The sequence below is a fragment of the Heliconius melpomene genome, chromosome 18, assembly GCF_056956725.1.
Source record: "Heliconius melpomene rosina isolate 202511_hmr_F chromosome 18, ASM5695672v1, whole genome shotgun sequence".
In the NCBI taxonomy this organism is placed as follows: domain Eukaryota; kingdom Metazoa; phylum Arthropoda; class Insecta; order Lepidoptera; family Nymphalidae; genus Heliconius; species Heliconius melpomene.
In genome coordinates this window covers 12,451,245-12,475,756 of record NC_140406.1, presented here as the reverse complement: position 1 = coordinate 12,475,756, position 24,512 = coordinate 12,451,245, and the positions used below count along the sequence as shown (strand labels likewise).

The 24,512-nt window shown below is 31.7% G+C and overlaps 1 protein-coding gene across 4 annotated transcripts in view; it reads right to left on the bottom strand.

Moving 5' to 3' along the window:
- Positions 1 to 2,757: 2,757 nt before the first annotated feature.
- The window catches only part of LOC146529618 (solute carrier family 41 member 1-like), a 69,364-nt gene continuing 47,609 nt past the window's right edge, over positions 2,758 to 24,512 (bottom strand). For 2 of the 4 annotated variants that reach the window (XM_085201474.1, XM_085201473.1), the window contains exons 2-12: positions 23,796 to 23,888; positions 15,800 to 15,930; positions 13,104 to 13,208; positions 11,069 to 11,135; positions 10,250 to 10,362; positions 9,848 to 9,992; positions 7,834 to 7,980; positions 7,576 to 7,723; positions 7,021 to 7,226; positions 6,465 to 6,613; positions 2,758 to 6,109 (exon numbers count right to left, since the gene is read on the bottom strand). In XM_085201474.1, the coding sequence (XP_085057600.1) occupies positions 5,927 to 6,109; positions 6,465 to 6,613; positions 7,021 to 7,226; positions 7,576 to 7,723; positions 7,834 to 7,980; positions 9,848 to 9,992; positions 10,250 to 10,362; positions 11,069 to 11,135; positions 13,104 to 13,208; positions 15,800 to 15,930; positions 23,796 to 23,886 (1,485 nt within the window). In that variant the 5' untranslated portion in view covers positions 23,887 to 23,888 and the 3' untranslated portion in view covers positions 2,758 to 5,926. Of the gene's footprint in view, positions 6,110 to 6,464; positions 6,614 to 7,020; positions 7,227 to 7,575; positions 7,724 to 7,833; positions 7,981 to 9,847; positions 9,993 to 10,249; positions 10,363 to 11,068; positions 11,136 to 13,103; positions 13,209 to 15,799; positions 15,931 to 19,461; positions 19,790 to 22,289; positions 22,396 to 23,795; positions 23,889 to 24,512 lie in introns of those variants that run through there. The other 2 variants (XM_085201476.1, XM_085201475.1) reach the window with 2 other exon arrangements.

The window sequence follows — 24,512 nt, the reverse complement described above, 5'->3', positions numbered from 1 at the left end:
ACCTAGTGACATATCAAGTGATCGATGAACCGATGGGTGTACTGAATATGGAGTTAACAGAAAATCTACCGGCAAAGTATCAAAACGATGTATGTATTGTTACTAAACAAGCCAAAATAAAATATACCAAAATATTGTCAATTAGGTCTCCTTCGAAGAAATTCATAGATGTCCATATTTCAGAAAATATTAAACCGATTTTAATGAATGTTGGATTGTTCCCTAAATAGGGTATTTCAATTTTAAAAAAATCTTTATATGATAATAGAGTCCATCGTGGCGCATAACATTGGGCGCATAGCCTGACTTAACAAAGCGCGGCGTCTAACGCAATGTCTCGAAAATTGGGCGGAAAGTGGGGAACCGAGTGTATTACCACTCGGTTCCCTATGCCTACCCTAAAATGTGCAGGATAAGCTGTAAAGCTAAAAAAAATCTTAAATTCCAAAAATATGTTGATATTTCTCTACAGGATTCGGAATGGCTACTTTAGTCCTACATATCTGGCGTCAGCATAAAGTTCCAACATCGCCGTCTCCGCCTAATGTTACTTAATAGTATACTTATAAAAATGTATATTCGACTACGACCTCGAATTAAAATTATTATACACAGAAATGTAGTCCAAAAAGTAGAAACTGGATGCCATTTTTGGCCCAGACTTCGTTTTAGACGACGTTATATTTGGCAGGCTACCAGACTCTCAAACATCAACACTTTGACCTCCCCCGGGGGTGACAAAACACATTATGTTACATACGTACGTATTATGTACATAGCTCTCGTGTGACGCACCCTTGACTTATTAGTATTTCCAAATATCAATATCCTTTATACTATTGTTGTGAGATAAAATATTTGTTTAAAATTTGGGTTGTGGGTTCGATCCCCACTCGGGACAATAGATTATTTTAATTTGTCCTGGTAAAACAACTTACAGCATTTAGTTACGCACCGAAGGATGCAAAATATCAAATTTTGGAGGATTTTTCTGCCTATCCAGCAGGTGTTATTTTATAATACTTACATGATTAATTTAATTGAACATGAATTGTAACAAAATTTTATGATAAACAAAGGCAAAGGAACATATGATTATTCTAAAGCTTGGTTCTTTTTCACAAGTATAATTTAAAAAATTGTATCATTTAAATGAAATTTAATTAAAACCGAAAATTGTATTGCGTAATTGAATTGTAATTGAATTAAATTTTTAAATTAAATTAAATTTTATTTTTATATTTAATTTTTAAATTAAATTGCGTAATTGAATTGTATTGCACCTTGCTCTGGTAGCGAAGCAAAGCACGTTGAAGTCCACTACAAAACGCGCAATATCTCCAACATTGCGGAAGTGTCTTAATGGGATGTCATTATGATATGTTAGTTTCATACATTAGTATAAAATCATTAAAAACAAATAAAACGTATTCGAAGCGGTCTCTATTGGCTGCAATACAGTCCGTTATTGAGGACGTTGAAGTCAGTTATCAATAGCACGCACTCTCTCTATAGAAAAATTCTTCTTCTTTTTAAGAAGTACTAACCTAGAAGTAAAGTACTAACCATATTTCTTAAAATTTCCTTTCATTACTATGATTAAATGAATATAAGTGTAATTTTAAGATCACATTGCAAAGTTCCATAAGAATATATTTAAAATACGTTATGAACGTGGCATAAGCTGTGGAAATACGAGTCTATAAAAATAAGCTCCGCCGCAACGGAATCTCATTATATATTCAATGCATATTGATAACCGAACATCGGAAAATAGCTTTCGTTCGCTTTTAGTATCCAAAATATTATTTCACTTTTTTATTTGTACGTGTTACTGGCTTGTTATTATTACATTTAGAAAATTAGACATAATGCAGGGAAAACCTACCATTAGGTATATTACTTTGTTCTTCATATTTTATTTGTTTATTTATTTATAGACCCCTCAACTTGTTATATTAAATGGAACTCATGTATCGCAATCGTGTGAAGCATTTACAAAATAATCTTGATTTAATGATAATAATATGTAATAATAAGTTAAATTATAATTAAAATAGTTAAAATTACAATTAAATAATATTAAATATATTGTCCGTTCATAGACCGACATATATGTATATAGTACATATATGTGTTTATCTCATCGACATTTAAATATTTTGTACGAGGCTGAAAAGCAGCGCTGTAGATGACAGGTCTAACAGCATTCGATGTGCTCCATTGCTTGTACCGTAAAAATTTACGTGTATTAAAAAATAATATACTTATTATTCTTATATTATTGATTTTTAATGACGTCCTATTATACAGCCTTATTATTGTATAGGTAGAAGCCGCGAGTGGGCCGCTAGTCTTTTAATATAGATACATAAAAGTTGTAATAATATCATTTGTTCGTTTGTTATGTAAGGTTTCTCTGTAAAATATTTTTTTATCTTTAAGTTTTATCCCGCTTGTAGGGTAAGCAGAGAGTACCTACTGTTATGAAATTCTATTCTTTGCTCTTGGCCTGATTTTTGCATCTTGAGTACCAAAAAACACTACCTTATTTTTTCTTACCATCGCGGAGAAATGAATATAAATTGTTTTCCTCTAGTGGTGATCAGGTCAGTCACACGCTGTCCAACGCAACAATTAATAGAATAAGATAAGATAGAAGATTGAAAAAAGACCAGGAGTAAATTCTATATCGATCATTTAAAACTATAATCTAAAAAATATAAAATAGCTAAGTATAAAACAATAAAACCACAGTTAGCCATTTCAAAGTATTTTTAATAAAATAAAAATTCCCTAATTAAAAATACAATTACATCTTCAAACAATTCATTATTATTTGTAATTTGAAATACTGTTTATCTATAACAATTTCATTATATCACTATCGGGTTAGGTGATAAGTGATAACTGATATCGGTCATATCACCGTCGGACTTCTACAATGTATGAACAAATACGACGTTATTTAAATATTGTAAATAATTTAAGCTATTACATACATATATAAAATAAATATTGAGCTTTCTAAGTAAATTTTAACGAAATCCGACAGTAATATATTATACTTAATTTTATACATATTTAATGGAGCATATTGATAGTACTGTTCGACTGTCTTATTAAGCTTGTTGGTTATCGGTTCAGTTCCTAGTGACATTCCGCTGTTTAACAAAGAATGTTACTGAATGCACAGAAAGTGGAGAGCAGAGTGATTTACATTTAGGTTCCATTTAGTTACATTGCTAAATGCAGGCAACGTAAGAAATTGTAAAAAAAGAAAATAATAAAATAACAGATTTAATATATTTACATAGCAGGGTAGGCAGAGGAATCGAGGGAGGAACCTAATGTTAAGACACTCTGATTTCCATCTACACTTCCGTTCTCCACTGTCCGCCAAATTCTTGGGGCATTGCGTGTTGAGCGGCGAAACTCAGCTCTGCGCTTTGTCGCGTTAGTAGTACGAGGAAGTGGAAATATTAAATAATTTGCTCCCCCGAGTGGGAATACACCCACAACTGTCGCATTCACAGTTGCCCACTTGCGCCACTGCGCCATAACGGCTTCAAATAAAATAAAAAAACAAATCGGCCTCAAATAAAATTTTATCATAATTGGTGGACATTTTAAAGACACACAAGCCAAGACTCTAAACAATACTCCAAAAAACATGAACAAAATTAAACACACGGGTTGACAATTTGCATAAAATATTGGCGGCGTTCATCCGGCCTACGTACTACATAACAATCCACTATATACATAATAAAATCTCATATTTATCACATCATTCATTCAAAGGTATACCCTTAGCCTATGCGCACTTTAAATCATCTATTTTGGTATTATAATAACCACCCAAATGAAAATGTCTAAAAAATTGTAAAAACAATTGACAACGTGCAAAGGATAACTGTTTTCCGGTCCCTGGACTAATATAAGGCTTAATAGGTTTTTATAGTTGTTATAACGTTAGGGGACATCTATTAATTACGTCACACGAATTTCATGATATTTGATCAATCTCCCGTCCTTTCAACGGATGCGTCACTTAGTGTGACGTTACATATTTAACAATTTGACTCCAAGAAATTATTTAATTAAAACAGCAATTTCAAAGAGTGTTATACATATAGATAAATATAATAAAATTGAACGAGTTCGTTAAATTGAATGCGAATTTTCTGAGAAATACTAATCTTAATTTATAGTGTCCATTTTACGTCACAGTAATAGTTTGTAAAATGAAGGAATGTGTCAATGTATCACTTAGAATGTTTCATAAACAACGAGTATTTTCATTTGAACAAAAAAACGAATAAAAGTAATAAAATTAATATAATATTTTCAAATGTGATGTCACGAAATTTAGGACCTGTGCCCCACTTCTTTTCACATAATGTCACGCTTTATCGCCTCTCCCACTTGACGTGTGACGTAGGTTATAGATGGTCCCGTAACAGATTAGGTCACCATTTTTTCTACTTGTATTAGATAGGCATTCTCCTATCCTCCTATCTTTTTCGTATTAATTCTTTACAGAAAATAGAATATTTTATTTATTTTAATAATTCGATAAATATGTTAATTGCTTTCAGTGGCGGCAGGTTTTTTAAGTAAAAAATTTTTTCTACCTCACAAAAATTAACAAGGTTTCCGATGTTTTACAGATTCAAGTCTACGATAGATTTTGCCAATGACTTTCCTTGCTTGTCATTTGTACACTCAACGGTCCAGCAAACTTCCATATTCCCCGTGTTATTTATGAGTAAAAAAAACAAAAAATGCAATTTCAAGGGAATTATTGAACAATAATCTTGGAACCGACAATTAATAAAAGATATAAGTGCAAAACCTAAGAGAATTAAAAAAAAACGGGTAATTGGTGTATCCGCCACTGTTTACTTGAATATTTCGTTTCTATTTGGAGGTAGTTTAAAATGTTTCGCTAAAACTGTACACAACAACGACAATCCTTTTTATCGTCAAAAAAAACACATTCAATCGTCTAATTTAATTAATTATGAATAAATTATTTTATACGTATCTTACTTCTACGAATTGCTTTATTGTACTCGTTCTAAGGTAACGGCTATATTATAACTAACTAAACTACCTACATATCGATATATGGAGATGTCTTTTGTATTTGATGAAAGAGCTAGCTAGATCACATTTTAATTATAATATAGTAACAGTTATTATCAAATAAATTAAATGTAGTTATTTAATAATAATAATAGTTACTCAATGATTTTGACGAACAGGCTTCACTTTGTCAATTTTTTTGACTTTGATAGCAAATAAATGTCACATGATAAAAAAAAACAATAAAATTTTATTCGTACCAATGCACTGTTTCAGTGGTGGCAATAAAAATAAAAGATTATTAATTCATCGAGTCAAAAGTAAAAGTCTATGATTGTTAATCTTTCGGACATTTAAAAAGTTAATTGTAATTAATAATATCGTTAGACAAGGCGTTAAGTTAGTTGCGGTTAATCACATTTATTTGGATTATATCACAGATGGCGTCACTGTCTTGTTGAGACAAGTGCGCTCCAAGTCCCATTAAATACCATAATATCTATTAAAAGTTAGAAAACAGTCGTTGCAACACCGTCCCGCCATACAAAAATATCATCAAAATTACTTGGCACTGATTACAAGTATAACGTGCCTAATACTGATTTGACACTTAAGGTTTTAATTCAAAGGAAAAAAATAACTTAACGTTCATTCAAAACGCCATTTTGGCAAACAACCATTTTGTTTTACAACGTGACGATGACAATAATGAAATATTATTTTTTACTTTGTTTTGCTTAACGCGTAAGCGGACTATCTACGCAAAAAGCATATAGCTTTAGATCAATAGATATCATGTACAAGCTTTGGTTTTCAAGCCTAATATTTAAGTACGTTAAACGTTGTTGCCGTATTCCAAACCGAATATCGATAGGATAACGAATGCTAAACCTAAGAAGACGGAGCCTAAAAGATCGCCTAAGGCAGTCAAGTAGGGAATGGCTGCGTTGTCAGGATCCTTCTTCAGCTTCCACATGAAGTGAATCAAGATGTATGCGAGGTATAGCAGGACCATCACCTGTAAACAAAAATGTAAGTAAATAAATGAACATTAACGTATATAATCTGTACAGTACGGTCTTAGATTTTTTAGGATTTTTCTTACTTTTCATTAATTTTTACGAGACTTTTTTTAGTTCATATGCTATATATGGCATTAAATTCACGACTAACATTTCTCAATTATGCTTAAATTATTTTTTATATAATACTTATTTAATTAATATTAATAAACTAAACTGTCTTCTGTTGAAATTCTTTTTCAATGTACACAACTTATTTTTCAATTTACAAAAACTAACCAATAATTAACAAATATATATAATAGATAATAGAAAAAATAAAGTGCCAAATACTTAAACAATGATACTAACCTGTATAACGGAACATAGAACATATGTAACACCGAAAGCAAATTGTAGTGAAACGAAGCCTTGATATACAAAATCAGCTACAATCATGAAGACTATTTGACCGCAGAACGCTAGCACCAACAACATACGGGCGACCTTAGCTGCAGCGGCTGTAAAGAAAAACATATTAATTATTTACATATATGTACATACTAAAACGCGGCGTTGATCTTCGTCACGCAACATCTCGAAAATTTGGCGGAAAGTGGGGAACGAAGGATCTTTACATGGGGTTGCCTGGCTCTACCAACTGTGCTTTACAGCGGGGTACAGCATGAAGCTAAGAAATCATGTAAGAGTGTGTGGAAGCTAAGAAAAATATGTACACGTTGAAGCTGTCGTGGTGCAATAGCACAGTAGCTGACTGTCAGCCCGCCGGCTGTGGGTTCGATTACTGCTCAGGAGAATTCATTAATTACGTTTATTTCTTCGCTCTGGTAATAAGACAAAGGGGGGCGATAACTTTCGCGACACTAGGAAATACACAAAAAAATTATAAAAATAACATAGTACTCACTTCCATAGAACCAAGTCTTCCAAGGCCATTCAACAATCCTGGTGTTTTCGGGTAAAATTCCAGGGATGGCCGTCTGGTGGAGATGGGTGGCCAGCCTTGAGGATTGTACGCAGACAAGATTGCCGCCAATACCGTTGACGATTGGCTGGAAGACTTCGTAACCTTGGAACCTGTCGACAGCTTGGTCGAGGACGATACCACCGATACTGGATAGATAAAGAAATAATAATTAGCTAAAGATTGTCATACTGTCAACAAGTCTTGGCTGCTCTGAAGATAATATGCAGTCTGTAATGGCTCAATCATGATGATTGAGCAATTAGTTTTTTTTAATTTCTAGTCAACCTCTTACAAGATAAGACTAGACTAGGTATGACTATTACATTATTTAAGCTGTGAAGTTGTTTTTCTATTTTTAATGACTTATAAAAACACTGTACAATTATAAAAAAAAAATACATGGACACAAATCCTTTTGGTTTTTAGATATTCATCATTTAATTGTATATCAAACGCTAAAATGATAATAAATAAGAAGCAATAATAAAAACATACCCGCTAATAAATAATGCAGAAATAACAGGCGTCCAACCTGTCGTTAGGACTGTCTTCGTATATTTGTTTCTGTACACAATGTAAACCCAGATGGGGAGAAGGCTGTAGTAGACGCACAGAAGAGCAATGGGTTGCCATAGAGAAATTTCTAAAAAAAAGAAAATAAATCAAATTAGAATATCGATTATCGTCGGCTACCTTCATATTACCATTTGCAGTAATAAAAGAAAAAAAATGCTAATCGTAAACAACACTCACTTATTTGTTCGAACATGTACTGAGCGGTGACAGCGAGTACGGAGTTGCTGACGATGTCCCCGATGGAGGCGGCGAGGGGGGTCGCCACGTTGTCAGGATTCACTTTGAATTTTTGCGATCCGAAAATCACCATTACCATGACAAAATCTGAAATAAAGTATATATAGTATATATTTAAATTATTTATATTTAAGTTAAAGTTGGAAGCGGATTGTCTAAGCACAAGGTTCACATTGTCCTTTTAAAAAAATCGACATTATATCTCTCTTTATCAATACACTAGCGACCCTCTTGCGGCTTCGCCCGCTTTAACTACTGGATTATTCATGTAATGTATGTTTGCAAAGCACTTAAGATAATGTGAAAATTAATTAAACCCTAATGCAACCCGCATTTTCGTAGTTTCAATAAGGATTTTTCAATTGTTTTACACAGCAAGGATTTTTTAGTAGGTACCGTAATTTTAAATCTGTGCTACTAATCTTTTCAAGTACTTATTAAAATATATTTAAATTACTATTTTTAGATAGTTAAATGACTATTTTTAAACGGAAGAAATTATAAACAAAAACCTACCTACTAATAACTACTACAAAAAAATGTGAAACTAAATATATCGCGCTTAAATAATACATTCAACTCCAATTGTCCAATACGTGCAAACGCATCTAACTAAACCTTCGTTGCTTTAGAGGCAGCCGGGTTTTTTTCTTTTCGAGCTTGTGGTTAATGCTGAACTAAACGAAACGAAACTGAAATGGGGGTATTCTGTCCCTGATGAAAAGCAAGCACGACGTGGCTGCCTGTGAGGAAAATTAAATAGAATGCATGGGCCGGGAATCGAACCCGAAACACCGATGCGTGTTAGGCAAGCGGGCACGGCGGACGCATGGCGAGTGGCGAGCCGTTTCGCAGCAAGGATTTTTTTGATATTGTAACAACTTCTAAAGTACTTATTAAAATGAAAAACAGTAAAAGACAGTTTTGGTCTACATTAAATGGCCAACGTAACTAATGTACTTATTTATACGCTGAGAGTAAGGGATAAGTAAAACTTGAGTAACATACAGCTGATGTGTCAACGACGGGATGTGTCAACAATTAAATGCGTTTTTCTGTAAAACTATTCGCAATTTCAAAATATTGTAAAAAGCAAATTTTATCTTCGTTTAACGTAGAAAATTAATAAAGTATTTTAAAAGATAAGGATTAATACCATTATGGAAAAATATCCCTCACAATAAAAAATATATTGAAATTATTATTTTTAGACAGAAAAATGATCACTACACGTTATTCTTAAAAGATACGAATATGCTCTCGCGGACTTTTTTGTAGATCTTATTAAGAGAAACAATACTCCAGTACATTTTTTTCATGTAGTACTTACCATTAGAGCAGCACATGCGCGAAAGTGTCTCAACGGGTAGGACTTTATACACATTTATCGTATTTATGTTAATTTACATAAGAATGTACAAATAATAAACTATATATAAACCTTCTACGAAAAACACTCGACTTAATGGTGAAGACCGCATCAAAATCCGTTGGGTGGTTTAGAAGAAGAAGAGTTAGAAACACGAAAAGCGACTTTGTTTTATAAGATATATAGGATTACATATTCTTTTAATTATTAGCCATGCAGCAAATATATGAGGGTTAATTGGTAAAAGTCAATTTTTCTATTGATAATTTTAAAGGTACGTGTGGTGATGTGATGTTGGTAAATGATGATGATGTCTATCATCATCATCTAACTCAAATAAAATCTATACATCACAATAACAATCGCAATCAACAGTTAGTCCTATTCTACTACCTATACTACCTATATAATTTTATAAATGTGAAATTTTGTGGGAATGGTTAAAATGTTTCTTCGACTTTCACGGAAAAAGATTAAGATAAAACTTCATTCAATGTAGAGGATTTTATAAAATTTAGCAAAAATATATCAATAAGCTAAGGCGGGCAAAACAGTTTGTTTAGAAATACATAGTATATTTCTCACCTAATACAAAACACGTGGTGGTAGCGGTGAATATAGCGGAGGCGATCAGCAGTAGCACGTAGTTGCCATTAAAAGCACCATCCACTATGGTGTTCACCACGATCGCGAACATCGCCACCACCGTCGCCGCTACTATTGCTTGTACCTGAAATTATATTATAATTCTTTAAACAATATATTATATATACCTTTTAATCTTTTATGATGACATTTAAATGGAAAATTGATTGTTGGAATGGAAACAACAAAAAGTGTTGATTTTTAAAATTTAAATAAGCAATTATATATCTTTTATATTATATTTTGTTATAATATATAAAGTGAATGTTGTGTTAAGGGAGTTTCCTCTCCCTACTCTGCTTTTTGCTTCGGAATACACACCGTGAAAAAAAATATATTAACCTGTACTAATGATATGTTTCCAACCACCATGGAAATGACTTCCCGTGGCGACTCCATGTTCCCGAGATTCGCTTGGGTGGACAGACGGGATGCGAGGCACATGTCGAGGTTCCCTGAAATTGAACATTAAAATATTATGAACTTGCATTACGTTGAGCCACCAAGGAGTTAAATATAGCGCATGGATTTGAATTCCGCCGCTTACACACAATGTCTCGTGCAACAGGATCTCTCTGCCTACCCGCAAATTCATTCTATTAAAATAATTACATTTTCTGCTCTTATCACTTATTGATAAGAAATATTTTTTAATTAATCCATTATCAAATTGCTATTTTTGTTATTTCATTATATTACTACATAATAATACTCGTATTGCAATATATTGTTGATAAACTACATACATTGATATCTACCCAAATCTAATTGTGGGTTCTATTTCCAATTGAGGAAATGTTATATTTAATATTTTCATTTCTTCACTCGATGATGTCGAGGAAAAGTGCGGTATTGAGTTTCCGCAATTCTTCGGAGAATGAGAATATGGGGGAAGCGGAGTGTTTTTTCACTAAGCTCCCAGTGCCGCCCTGCCCATTGAAAGTTAAAACCATCGCGTCAACACCTTTTAAATAAATTATATTTCATAAATAATATAGCAACAAGATAAGTTGTGGTGAATTTACAGTCGTAGATTTAAATCAAGCAATTAATAATACTTAGGTATATATTTTAAATGAAGGGGCTTCCCCAAGGGACAGATAAGGAGTTTTTGTTTCAGTTCCTTATTGAAAAAAAAAAGAATAAATACTATTTACTAACCTTTTAATCCTGATAGAGATGGTACTAACACGAATATTGCATTTACTTGAAGAAAGACGTCCCAGTTCTGGAAAAAAATGTTTTAATAAACATTTTAAAAAAGGCAACATTTTTACAAAAGATTTCATACTGTTGATTGATTTTCAAATAAAATTCTTAAGTTTGTAAGTATTGTCTTTTAATCTACTATACTATATTTATTATATCACGATGCAGTTTTGAAGTTAGCATATTAACAATATACTTTAGTATAAATATTTCTCAATAAACTAGAACCAAACAATCTAAATTCAAATCTACCTAACCAAAGATCACGAGTAACTTTTTCAGCATCTTCGATATTGTATCCGCGTAGTTCAACTCAATTTTTTTATAGATTTTAATTTAGGTAATTTTTACACAGTTGCCATTTAATTTTCATTTTTCTTTTTCAATTTTCATAAGAAACCATAAAACTAGGTAGTCTTTCCATTGTTATGTAAAGGCTGGCAATTATAAGTAATGCTCTATCATCAACTACCACTTATTCTATGTTTTCCTTCAAACGTGTGTTATTAGAGAGTTGAAATCAACCGATTAATAATGCAGTTGTGCCATGCATTTGTATTGCAACAAGTGAAACTTTTGTTGGAAAAAAAATACCATATAGCAGTATTCTGTGAAAATTTACACACAAACCAAAACATAAACAATTACATTTCAGTAGATATTAATTATTTAAAAAAAAAAAAAAAAAAGACGACCACGACCGCTCTGTCAAGAGCGAAACGACAAAGAAGAAGAAGATATTAATTAATAAGGTTATAGCACTATGTCTGGGTCACTGTCACCCACTAACCACATTTGTACTGGATTATTGGGTTAAGTTAAGTAGGTAAAGGTTATTTGAAAAAATAGTTCATTGTATAAAATAGTAATGTTAGAGAGGGAAAGATCAATTTATCTGTTTCTTCTATAATATTTTTAGCTTCATGCTGTATTTCGCACAGAGGAACTTGGCGAAGCTAGGGTTAAGGCACTCCGATACTTCCACACTTTCAGCCGAATTCTGGGGTCATGGCGTGTTGAGTGGCGCGCTTTGTCTCGTTGAAATGTAAATATTAAATATTTTATTTCCACGAATGCAATTCAAACCCACAACCCTCGTGTTATCACAATCACGCACTGTGCCGTAGGACCACGATCTCCAAAAAAAAATTACTTCATGTAAAACGAATTAAGTATTTATTGTTTTTGATTTAATTGTACTTTTGTAATGTAAATGTAATTCATATTGTTTTCAGAAATATTTACAATTTTTACGTTTATCAGTTATCTGATAACACATTAACAAATTTTTTAATCTTTTAATCTTTGTCCAAATCTAGACTTTTAGCTTCGAACAGATATATGTGGATAAAGATTTTTCAGGGCATATTTCTTGTTTGTAAAAATTTATAAGAATATTCTGCACAAAAATATCCCTCCTTTTTCTATGCTGCTGTTTTAATAGATCACACAAATTGTTTACATATATTTGTATGTAAACCATTTTATCATTTCTGAACAGACAAACAGTGCCCTATGGTATAGGTATATATTTTATTTTATTTTTTTATTATATATACCAAAAGACCATCAATTTCCATATTTTACTATCTCATAACAATAGAAATTTTATAAGTGTCTAAGAAAATCTAAAGTGCTTATTGTTCTTTGATTGTGACTGAGATAACTATAGCCTGTGGCTTACTTTACTTATACATTGATTGCATTGACCTCGATACTATATGCCAATTAGGTTTATGTTACAGCCGTAAAGTGGGAATCCCCTAATCGCGAAAGTATTCATAATTTATACCGCCTTTGTTTAGACTACTTGGGTTACGTACGACTAATTGTAACACTATTTCTCATATAGCACCTATCATGCCACTAAAAACGGATAAATATTTCACATAATACCTAAAATAATCCTGTATTTTTCCAGGTTCAAGTCCTGCCACGTTACTTTTTAAATAAAAAGTTTCACGCTGAACTCGATTTTTTTACTTACTCTGACACTTCCCAAGACGAGCCCTGCGCCGATGGTACCACATCCGGCTATGAAGAACGGCACCGCCACCTGCATTAACGTGCTCCACCATCTTTCTTCTTTTTTCTGCAATAGAAAACTCCATTTTAATAAAATTACTTATACATGTGTATATAAAGCTACATTAAAATTTTAATATTCAGGTTTTTATAATTTTACGATATATCGCACATATAGAAAACTAGTTGGAGAACCTAGGGTCAAAACACCCCATTCTCTGCTCTCCTGCTCAATTCGAGATGTAATGTGTTGAGTGGCAGAGCTCAACGCCGTAAATATTAAATCCAAAAATTTATTGAATTTGCATTACTAAAAGAAATAATCACTTTACAGAATAACAATGAAAGCCAGGTATGATACTGACCAGTTTTGTTTATTGATATGTGGGAATTTAATATAAACAATAAAAAACTCTCAGCAGAACAACAAATCAGTTAAGTAACAATATTTAGGAATTGCTATAAAAAAAGTAAAAAAGAAACATTAAAATACAAACTAAATAGAATTTAAATAAGGTTTTATTTTTATATAAATATATTTATTGAACATCATTAAAATGGCAGAAAATCAAATCATAACATCTTACAAAAAGAAATAGGAAAGAAGTAAATAAATAATTATAATACTTAATAGAAATATTATGAACGAATTACATTAGAAAATAGTATGTATGTATATGTATGTATGTACAATGTATTTTTGTAATTTTTTTTGAAGCTTTCAAGCTTTTATTTGATTTGCCGTGTCACCATTTTTTTGCCCTAAGTTCTGTATCCCGCATTTAGCCGTAAAGGTAACCTAACGTACTTATTTTTAAGTTGGTCCTAGTTACCGACGTGTTACCGGCGCAGGGAAATAAAAATAAATCATTCCCTAGACTTAAAATCGAACCCTTAACCACCGTGCATACAGGCAGTAATACATATCCTTGTAGTATTATTTGATTGTTTTGTATATAATACTTTCCTTGTTACCTTTTATTATCTTCACGCTCTTTCCCGACTAGAAGAGATTAAAGTGACACGACTCTCTTTTTTTACTTTAATCATTGTCTAAACATTTTTTTTGTATTTGTGTATAATTAATTTGATATATTTTTGTGTATTTTCAATTAAAAATATCAATATGATAGTGTTAAATGGCAACGTCAAATGAATGATTTGACTTATACATTGACTCGAGTATTTTTTTAGTTTTCTTTCAAGTTCTTATATGTTTTCAATTCGGCAGAACGTGATGATTTTCATACATCCAACGTCGTCATGGTAAAGTTCGTCTTGTTTTTTTTTAATTCAAAATACTAAGGATTTTTAGACTGGCCGGGAAAAATGCAACTTATTCTTTTCCCATCAAATTGGTGTATTTGAATACGAAAAAAATCTGTCCGTTGACAAGTGTGAGTTTGATTCCGTCGCTCTAATCTATCCACCCTACTAATTGTGGGATAGAGCGTCATACCGTAAAAAAAACATTATAATAAAACACATGTACGGTAGGTACTTATTACTTACTTATTATGAATGTAAATAGTACAAAAGCCAGTCTCCATATTATTAATTATATTATAAATAAATTTTATATATAATTGAAACGTGAACTGCTATCAGACTTATATTGTTTATTTTTGCAATTTGAGCAGGCATTGAACTAGGTGCCGACAATGAGGTAAGTTAGAAAAATATAAAATACATAAATACCCCACGCGGAGGGTCGCCTGCTTAAACTTTTTATTATACTATTATAGCCAAATTATATAGAATGTTTTAATAAACGATGTATAAACTATATTTCTGTAAAGTTTCATCTATATCCGTTCAGTAGTTTTTGCGTGAAAATGAACCATACATTCACTGTAATAAAATCCCAAACACCATCTTAGCGCAGTTACAGCATGATCATTTTGGTTTTGTAGGTCATTTAGGTGGTTTTGGGTTCCGCCGTACACGTGCCAATTCCCGCGATAGTATCACATTGTATTTCTATTTTTTCTATGTTTAAAATGACTATTAGGAATAAGCGAAGATAACGATAATAAATCAAATAAGTTTCATTATCATTTTCAAAGGAGATAATGGTACAAAGGTATGAGTATCTAAAGTAATTTAATAAAATAAGTCGACATTAAACCTTATTTTTTTCAAAGAAATGTCAGTATAAAAAATGTACTAGCTTTCATCCGTTTACGTAGCGAAATCGATAAAGCAATTAAAAATTATGTTTCAACTACCTAATTGTATCTACGCAAAAAGAAATTCATTGAATTCAATTATTATAATTAATATGATAATAGCAATCAGTTAAGTAGAATTATTGGTATTTTCTATTATCTCTCAAGTCATCAGTAAGTCTTATCAAAAATATATTTAGCTGGTGATATTGTTTTTTTTATAAACACGTGCAAGACATGCATTTAAAGTATGCAATTTACTAATTGCAGATTAGATATGGTAACCATGGAATGGAACGGAGCTTCAAAGGTTACGGTCTCTGCATACCCTTTTCGCCTCTCCTCTCCTCATATATGAAAAAGTTGGAGGAGGGGGTGTCCTCACCCTTTTTACGTTATGTTATTTTTTAACCAAGACAGACGAAGACAAGTCAAGTTACTCAAAAAGGCCATTATAAGCAGTAAATTTAGAGGATATAACAAAACTTACCCCAGACAATGGTTGTTTCTCCGCATCCGCCTCCGCAACCTTCTTCTCTGGTGGATCACCCAGGCTCTTCAGGTCCCCGTTGGAATTTACCGACGACATAGTAAATCCGCTGTCTGGACTGCCAATTTCATCTGTAAAAGATTTTACAACAAATAATTATTTCGAGTCTTATTAAAAGCATTTTTTCATTACTTATTAGTAAGGTATTTATTGAAGGTTGTAGTTTCGAGTCTCAATACGAAATATATGTACTTGAAATAGACGAAATATGGAGTTTATTATGTTATGTTAACAAAAAAATATTCATATTAATAATATAGACGAGTATTCTTTTCTGAGTACCAAACGCAGTTATTTTACATACTATTTCCCCATTAACATAATATCGATAAGCCATTTCAGTTCTTTTCTACGAGAAAGGTTTGAGAGTGCCTTCTCGTCTCGTAAGCCTACGCTTTGACTTTAATGGATTTTGCCTCGGCCATACATTTTGTATGAGACGATATATATTTATTATAAAGTACACTAAGATAGAGGGATCGTAGCAATGCCGCAGTGGCGCAATAGATATTTAAGTGAATTCAACGTTTTTTTACAGCTTCACCAATTCTCTCGCATACCAGTGGTAGACCACGGGAAACAATATGAATAGACTCCATTCCTGTCGTAACTGAACGGAGTGTCTTAACACTAGCCTCTCACTAGCCCTCTGCCTATCCTACTGTGTGCGTGATAAAGCCTGAAGCAGAACCCTGAATGTGGATCGAACGAACGATCAACTCCTTGGGACGAGGTAATTATTTGAAAAATTTGTGGTTATACGGAAGTAATTAAAATTTCTTTATATGATAAATTACTTAACCTATAGAATTTCTCGATAAATAGACGATATAATACAAAAAGGTTTCGTCATTTATCTATAAAGATATATATTATTTATATATTTTTCATTAATAGATATCTAATGAAAGATACAATTATAAATCAAGTAGAATCATTAAATGAAAAGTTTATCTAAAGTGAACGGCCAGATTAAAGGTCACAGTGTCTGTGTGCGAGTGTTGACAAAAGATTTTGCAATTTTTATGTGCAATATTTCTTACGTCACTTATGTTACTTCTTTTATTGCAATACTAGTTTTTGTCTACGGCCTCGAGTGCGGTCTTTTACATAAAATTACATTTTTTTGTTTTTTTTTGATGTACGTCATCAAAATATTTTAATTCATTTCAACTCAAATTTTAAATATAGTTTTATAGTTATAATTTCTCGATTTCAACTCCACAGAATGAATAAATTTAAAACATGTTCTGGTCTTTTCGATTCTCTTAGGTAAAGTTATTTTTAAAAATAGGCTAAAGGTGTAGAAATACCTGACTTAATACGTCACTAGGTTCCCTCTATGTAAATGAGCACATCTGGACTTTAGCTTTGAACAGATTCATACGCTCGTATATTTTGCGAGGCAAAATTTTGTAAGTAAAATTTCTGGGGTGGGACACTACACAATTCAGGGGTGGTTTATCTCTATGCCCATGGTACAAATATACCAAATATTTATCTATACAAATATATTTACACTTATTAATGATATTCTTTTAATGTATTAAGCACAGTGGAGTAGATTCATGATTTACATAAAAGTTTCTAAAGGTCAATATAACAAGTGGTGCAGGGGAATCTCGCATTTTTCAGAAATTTAATATATAATTATATGTATATCAAAATTTATTTATTATAATAAACTAGTTATCGTTGTATAATATCACAGATTTGAATACCGTGCAGAATAAATATTAGTATATAAGACATAATAAAAAAATATGATATTAATTCAATAAGTATTCTTTTTTCACAAATATTATGTGTTGGAAGGCGGAATTTAACGCCTGCTTTTGTCTAGCAGAGCAGAGAAATAAAAATAATATTAACATGTTCATGGCCCCGAGTAAGAATGGAACCCACAACCATCACGTTTGAAAATGAACACATGAATTGAGTGATAAGTCACTGCGTTCTCGAAATTCCATAACTTTACGTACTTTATTTATTAAACTGCGGAATCTAAGACAATTCTTTATATTTCTCCGTCAACGAAGTATTTGTATTTATGCTTAAGCGTATTTTTATTTGAACCTATAATCATTATTTAATCAAGGGGAAACAACTGCGTCATTATAGCGTGACGTTTAAAAACTTAATTGTCATTAGGCTTAATGGGTTTATAAGAAATTTCTTCGTTATAGATAACATACATTTTAGTGCGTACTTGGAAACAGAAAACTTTTTAAAAGTTATATAATAAGAAGTAGCCATATAAATAGAAAGTGACTTAAGATACTTATAATAAACTAGCGGACCCGGACGCGGCTACGCCTGCTTGAAATATAAGAATATAATTTCTATAGAAATATAATTTCAATCTAGATGAAATGTTAAAAGTGACTATTATATTTATTTTCATAAGGATGAATATCAAAATGACGCGGTAACGAACGCGGTCGCGTAGCGACGACGTTTGTTATTAACATGGCAGAATAAATTGCATGTCAAATTAGAAAGTATTTTAATTTATTAGTATATATGTATAATGTAATATTATATAGCCTATAGCACTTCTGAAGAATTCAGTTTTCATACAAAACAAAAACAAAGTAAATCGATCCAGTAGATCCAGAGATCTTAGCGTTCAAACAAACAAACAAACAAACAAACAAACAAACAAACAAACAAACTCTTCCGCTTTATTATATTAGTATAGATATGTAGAATATTTTATTGTATTTAATTAATTGTAAGACTCGATTTCGATTAATTATCACATGGAGAAATCAAGTGCTAAACAACAAAAACACTTCGTTTTTAGTTTACGGTCAACTTTTGAGACATTTCGATCATTTAGTGGCGGAACTTAACGCCGCGTTTTTACTGTTACAATTTACATGATTCCATAATCTATTTACTTATATCATTAAAAAGAAACTATTAATTATTTAAAGGAAACTAAAACCAAGAAAACGCAGTAATAATAATAATTGACGTATACGGATACTAGAATTAATGATAACAAAGGAACTGAATAGAAATGCTAAGACAATGCCATTTAGCAATTGGAAAAAAAAACTAAACAATTTTCCTTGTGGAAAACTTTTCTTATACTTATCATAAGTATACTATAACATAACTAAGGGAATAAAATACTTCCAAATTAATGAGAAGTTACTTGCATAGATCACAGGTTCGATTCCGAGTTAAATAAATATTTATTGATATCTATAGTATAAAACCGGTTTAATTATAAAGAACAAATAATGCGTCACAACGGGCAGAAAGTCTCGATTTACAGACAAAGGATCATTGATAATGTGAAGGACATTGCAAAAAGCTATTTTTGATTCTTTCTGATATTACTATTGATGATGTTTAAAGATTTAAGTCAAATATCTTAAATTTGAGTTAGAAAGAGGAGGACGGAGGGTCGACGAGTCGTGGTCGCCCTGCAGATGCGCAGGTTAGATATTAGGACTTTTTCTTTTGATTATTTTCTTCCCGAGTATACATTATGAGCAAAAGTTCAAACAGCCTAATTTCAAGGCGGCCACGACACATCTGCAGTATTATATGTGAGATAGGCACGAATATCAAAAAAATATTAGAATTACCAATTATAGTGTATCCGTCCATTTTCCTCCAATACTTCCGCACCGCCATCTCCAGATTGGTACTCATAAATTTGGCCATATTAATTAATAACACAACTTCTCTTTATCTCTACTCAAACAACACTGAGATTCCAACGCGGATATTATATAGAATTTAAGGCTTCCTTCTAAAAAAACGAATTACATTTCTTTGGACGAACTTAATTATAATAAAAAAACACTTGTGACACAAAAAGAACTTAAATATTCAATTTTTATCACGTTTTCTATCGAAAATCACATTTTTATTAAAATAATAATACGACTATTTAGTAATATACGTGCTAAAAAGGCGGCGGGTAAACTTAAAATGAATTCACATTTTAGTTATTTGTTCATGATATAAATGTTTGTTGGACATTACTATGTGTATTCAAAACTAAGATAAGAATAAATTATTGAGATAAATGAGTTGCTCTCAATGAATATTCTCTTAATTATGTAAGGTAAACAGAGAATGTCATAATGTGACGTGAAATGTCATTTGGGAATAATAAGCGGTCGAATTAAAAAGTTATTGATTTGTTGGAATCTTGCATTTAAATTGGTGCCTATTGAATTGGGTTGGTTAGTACTGTCATGTTATTTTTTTTATAGCTTCGGGTCTAGGGGTGGGGATTCTAAATTAAAAAGAAAAATCAACAATATTAGATTCCTATTAGATCAGATTATAATATGATATAATAAAAAATATTTTGGAATTTTAATGATAAAAATAAACAAAAAAAGAACTTCTAATAATATCGTATAAAGACAATAAAACTAATTAAGATAATTGTAATTACATACGAAGACAGTTCTTTGCAATTTTTTTTTGATAATCGAAAGTCGCAGCTTTTGTATAGAAATGGTGTCAGTGCAATGGTGCATTTATATCTTAGGTAAGTGAGTATAGCAACAATAATCGCTGTAAATGCACAGTAACGATAGCAACAATAACAATGATAATTTATATTTATTTAATTAATGATATTATAATTAAATATATTATGATTATGATTCTTGAGGCCATCGGAGCTCAGCCGCACACCTTTCACTGTAAATGCGACGTAAAACGACGGTTGTGAGTTAGATTCCCAATTGGGGGAATGATATAATTTCAATTCCTCGCTCTGGTTACAAGACAAAGCTCGTCGTTAAATTCCGCAACTCAAGCCGTAATGTTTTGAAAATAAGGCGATAAGTCAGGAACGGAGTGTTTTAACACTAGGTTCCATCTGCCTACCCTGCTGTGTGCGGGATACAGCGTGAAGCTGATTTAATTTTGAAATATCTATTATATACTTATTTAGCAACAAAATTAAATGACTCTTACTTAATTTTGTTAGGACGATAAACAGTAATGGTAATTCAATTCGAACAATATTTACATCGTAATCTTTTACATTGTAAAATAAATGTGGATAGTTAACTCATTTTAAATGACTGTCCTGATAATTATTAAAATAAGTATTATTAAAAAATAAAATTATTCTTAAAATATAAGAATATGAAAATATGAGCTACTCTGAGGTCTTCACCCTGCAAAATGATGGACTTGGTACCCTCGCCAGACACTATGATAACTCGAAGGGGAAGACAAGGCAAGTTATATTCCGATTAACGTGTTAGAGGAATTCAATTCGCGTGGTGTTTGCGAAACAAAAGAAAACAACAATAAATGTAAACAGACAAAAAAAGATCTTTTTTATCTTTCTAAAAAATAATATCTAGAAGAGAATTTCGATATATTTTAATAAGCAAAACAATGGCATTACTTAACAAGAACAAAGAAACAAGTGAGAATACAATATTTAAAAAGCATAGTTTAAGCATTCGTTTTCCTTGATGTTTATCTATAATAGTTATTTTCTACTCATTACCTTCAATGGGAGTTTGTTTTATAACCATAGCGTTATTATAATTTTACACATGCGTCATTTAATGATGTTATGGCAAAAACAATTGAAATATCTAGGTGTAGGATATCATTAGTTCAGTTTCAGTTAGGATATAAAGCAAGGAGCTTGTAAAAAATACATTATATTTTTTTTCTGATTTTAGACTGACCACGGTCATCCCGTGACCACCGCCTAGTATCTAAATAGTATTCCAAATACAAGACACACCTAATGTCTTGTTTTTGCTTGTCAGCGGCGGAAATGAACTCCGTGCCATGTTCTAATAGAAATAGGTATATGAAATAAAACATTCTTCTAGCTCAGCGATCGAACTGAACACAACCGATCATGGAATCTTTTTGAAAGCAATTTTTAACTAAAATATTTTTACACTATTTTTTGTTTTCTGTAAAGTAAATTTTTAATGTAGTATTAAATTAAGTCAGCTGTGATTTTTATCACTGAAACAAGGCTCTACGAGCATAGGTAGCTAGGTATATAATATAAATAACAGATAGGTGGCCTAGAAAATTATAGCTCATTTTCCTATAGAATAAACAATAATTTATGAATGGTATATGATTTTAATATTTTCCACTCAATATATCTTGAAAAAATACATTTGAACATTTTTTTAAATTATTTATTAAAATGTTACTTAAAATTAATAAAATTCATACTTTTTATTTATATTTTTCAAATAATATGCCATATATACATTCTATAGGAAGTCCGTATGAAAAAAAAAACAAAAAAATGTGCTTTAACACAATAATAAGAAACAAAAACTAAGAATTAATTAAACTAACGATTAATAAAATATTTTTATTTCCTACCATGACAATTAAAATAATTAAAACTCTATTAATAATTGCTAAAATATTTAAAAAAATAATAATACACACTCACTTTTTTCCGCGCCCATATCTAAATTGCATAACGTCTCACACCACCTTACACTTTTAAAACCTATCCATACAATAAATCGTACAAAGACTGCGCGGATTTAAGTAAAATTTTGCAAATATGTGTTTCAATTGATTGCCTATCTATCTATATCGAAAGATATCTTTAGACCGATTGGTCGTTGTGTCCTGTATCTCTAAATTATGATTTATGCGAATAAATAACGGCCGACGCGACGATATATGGATTATTTGTGATATTAAATAGGTAGATATTATATAGATATAATATATCTATATTATAGATTCAATTTTATCGTTGAAGAAATACTTTCGTTATTCTAACGATAAAGTGTAAACTTTTGTGATAATACTTTTTTAGGGTTTCGTTTTTCATTTAAGGAAAAATAGAAACCCTTATAAGATTGCTTTGTTGTCCGTCCGTCTGTTTATCTGTCTGTCTGTCAGGAGCCTCTATCTCAGGAATGTTTGAAGATATCCAGTTGAAATTCCAACTATATACTCAGATGTAAGTAGCAGATGAAAAGGCTTTAGCTAATACAAGCTTGGATTTCAGAAAAAGCTCGAGACCTCTAATTTTTGTACGGAACACTCGGTAGGAACTCGACTCGCGTATGTCGGGTTTTTTTTATAATTTTTTTACTTATCTTTTCATATCTATACATATAGATTAGTCACCGAAATCAGACAGACAATCACTGAAGACAATGTACAAACGAAACTATTGGACTTAGAAAGTTGAAATTTTAGGTATTTTTTTTAGATTTACGCTGTATCTTGCACGCTTTGGCACGATAGGTGCTACTTACTACCTTTCCCAACTTTTCATTGAATTCTGGAGGCATAGCGTGTTGAGTGACGGAACACAACCCCGCGCTTTGCCTCGTTGCTAGAGAGAAAATTTGAAATATTTCATTTCCTTGAGTGGTGATCGAACCCACAGTCCTGAAATCCTTTATCTATTGCACAAAAGTAATAACAAAAATTCCAAAGATTTTAAAAACAAATAGAGAGCGTGCCAAGGCGGCATTATTGCCAATAGCAATCTCTGAGAGACAACCTTTACAAAGAGAAATTTAATCTTAGCAGATACGAGTTAGTAAAAATAAAATAAAAAATATTGAGACCTTCGTAGCGCAGGGGCACAAGAGTGTCACCGAAACGCGAGGGTTGTGGATTCGATTCCCATTCGGAGGGATGAGTTATTATTTATTAATATTTTAATTTCTTCAGAAGTACGTACTAATCTAGGCAAATTAATATGGCAAGACCGAACCCAGTTTTAAGATATTTCGTTCACCATCCTCCACCTAATTTTTCGAACATTGAGTGCCGCCGTACCAACGCAACGCCGTGCTTTTATGGTATTACCAAAAAGGGAAAAATTATACCTCATCGAATGAAATTAATTCATTTACCCAAACGGGAATTGAACACACGACCTTCATTTAAGCCATATTGATTGATAATAAAGTATTAATGTAATTACCGCTGATAGTGAAAATTGGGTTGCCGTTGACGTGAGGTGAATAGTCTTCCACTTTATCAGACGGCTTAACGACATCGGGTGCACCAACCATGCCTGTAACAAAAACAAAAATGCATTAATTATAAATAAAACTTCTTATTTAGATTAAAATTTTATACGTGGCAGGATATGAACCAGTGCCTTAAAATAATAATATGTTTGAGGCTACTGTGGCATAGTGGTTGCGACCGTATGAATTGGAGATGGTTGTGAATTCGACGTTGCTTTGAGAAGTAATATTATATTTAAATAATTTTCATTTCACGTCTATAGTAATTAATAAAGATTAGGTTCTTTACATACATTGGTCGGAAATTTGATGGGCAGTGGAGGAAAGAGTGTTCTAACGCTCGAGATTCTATTGCTGATTTAAAGAATATTCGGTTATAGATACAAATTCTCGTTTTTCTCGCATATATTTATACAGAGTAGGTAGAACGAAATAAGTGTTAAGGCACTATGTTGCCCACTATTCACTCAATTTTCGATACATACGTTGAGTGTTGAGTGGCGGAAAACAATGCCACGGTTTGTCTACGACAACACAGACAAAAAAATATTCCTCCGACTGGGAATTGAATTCATTGGTTAAGTCAAACGTGGCTCCTCTGTGTCAAGATGGTATGAGTTATAAATATAGCGTTAGATTATATTATGAAATAATGAAAAGCATTAAAA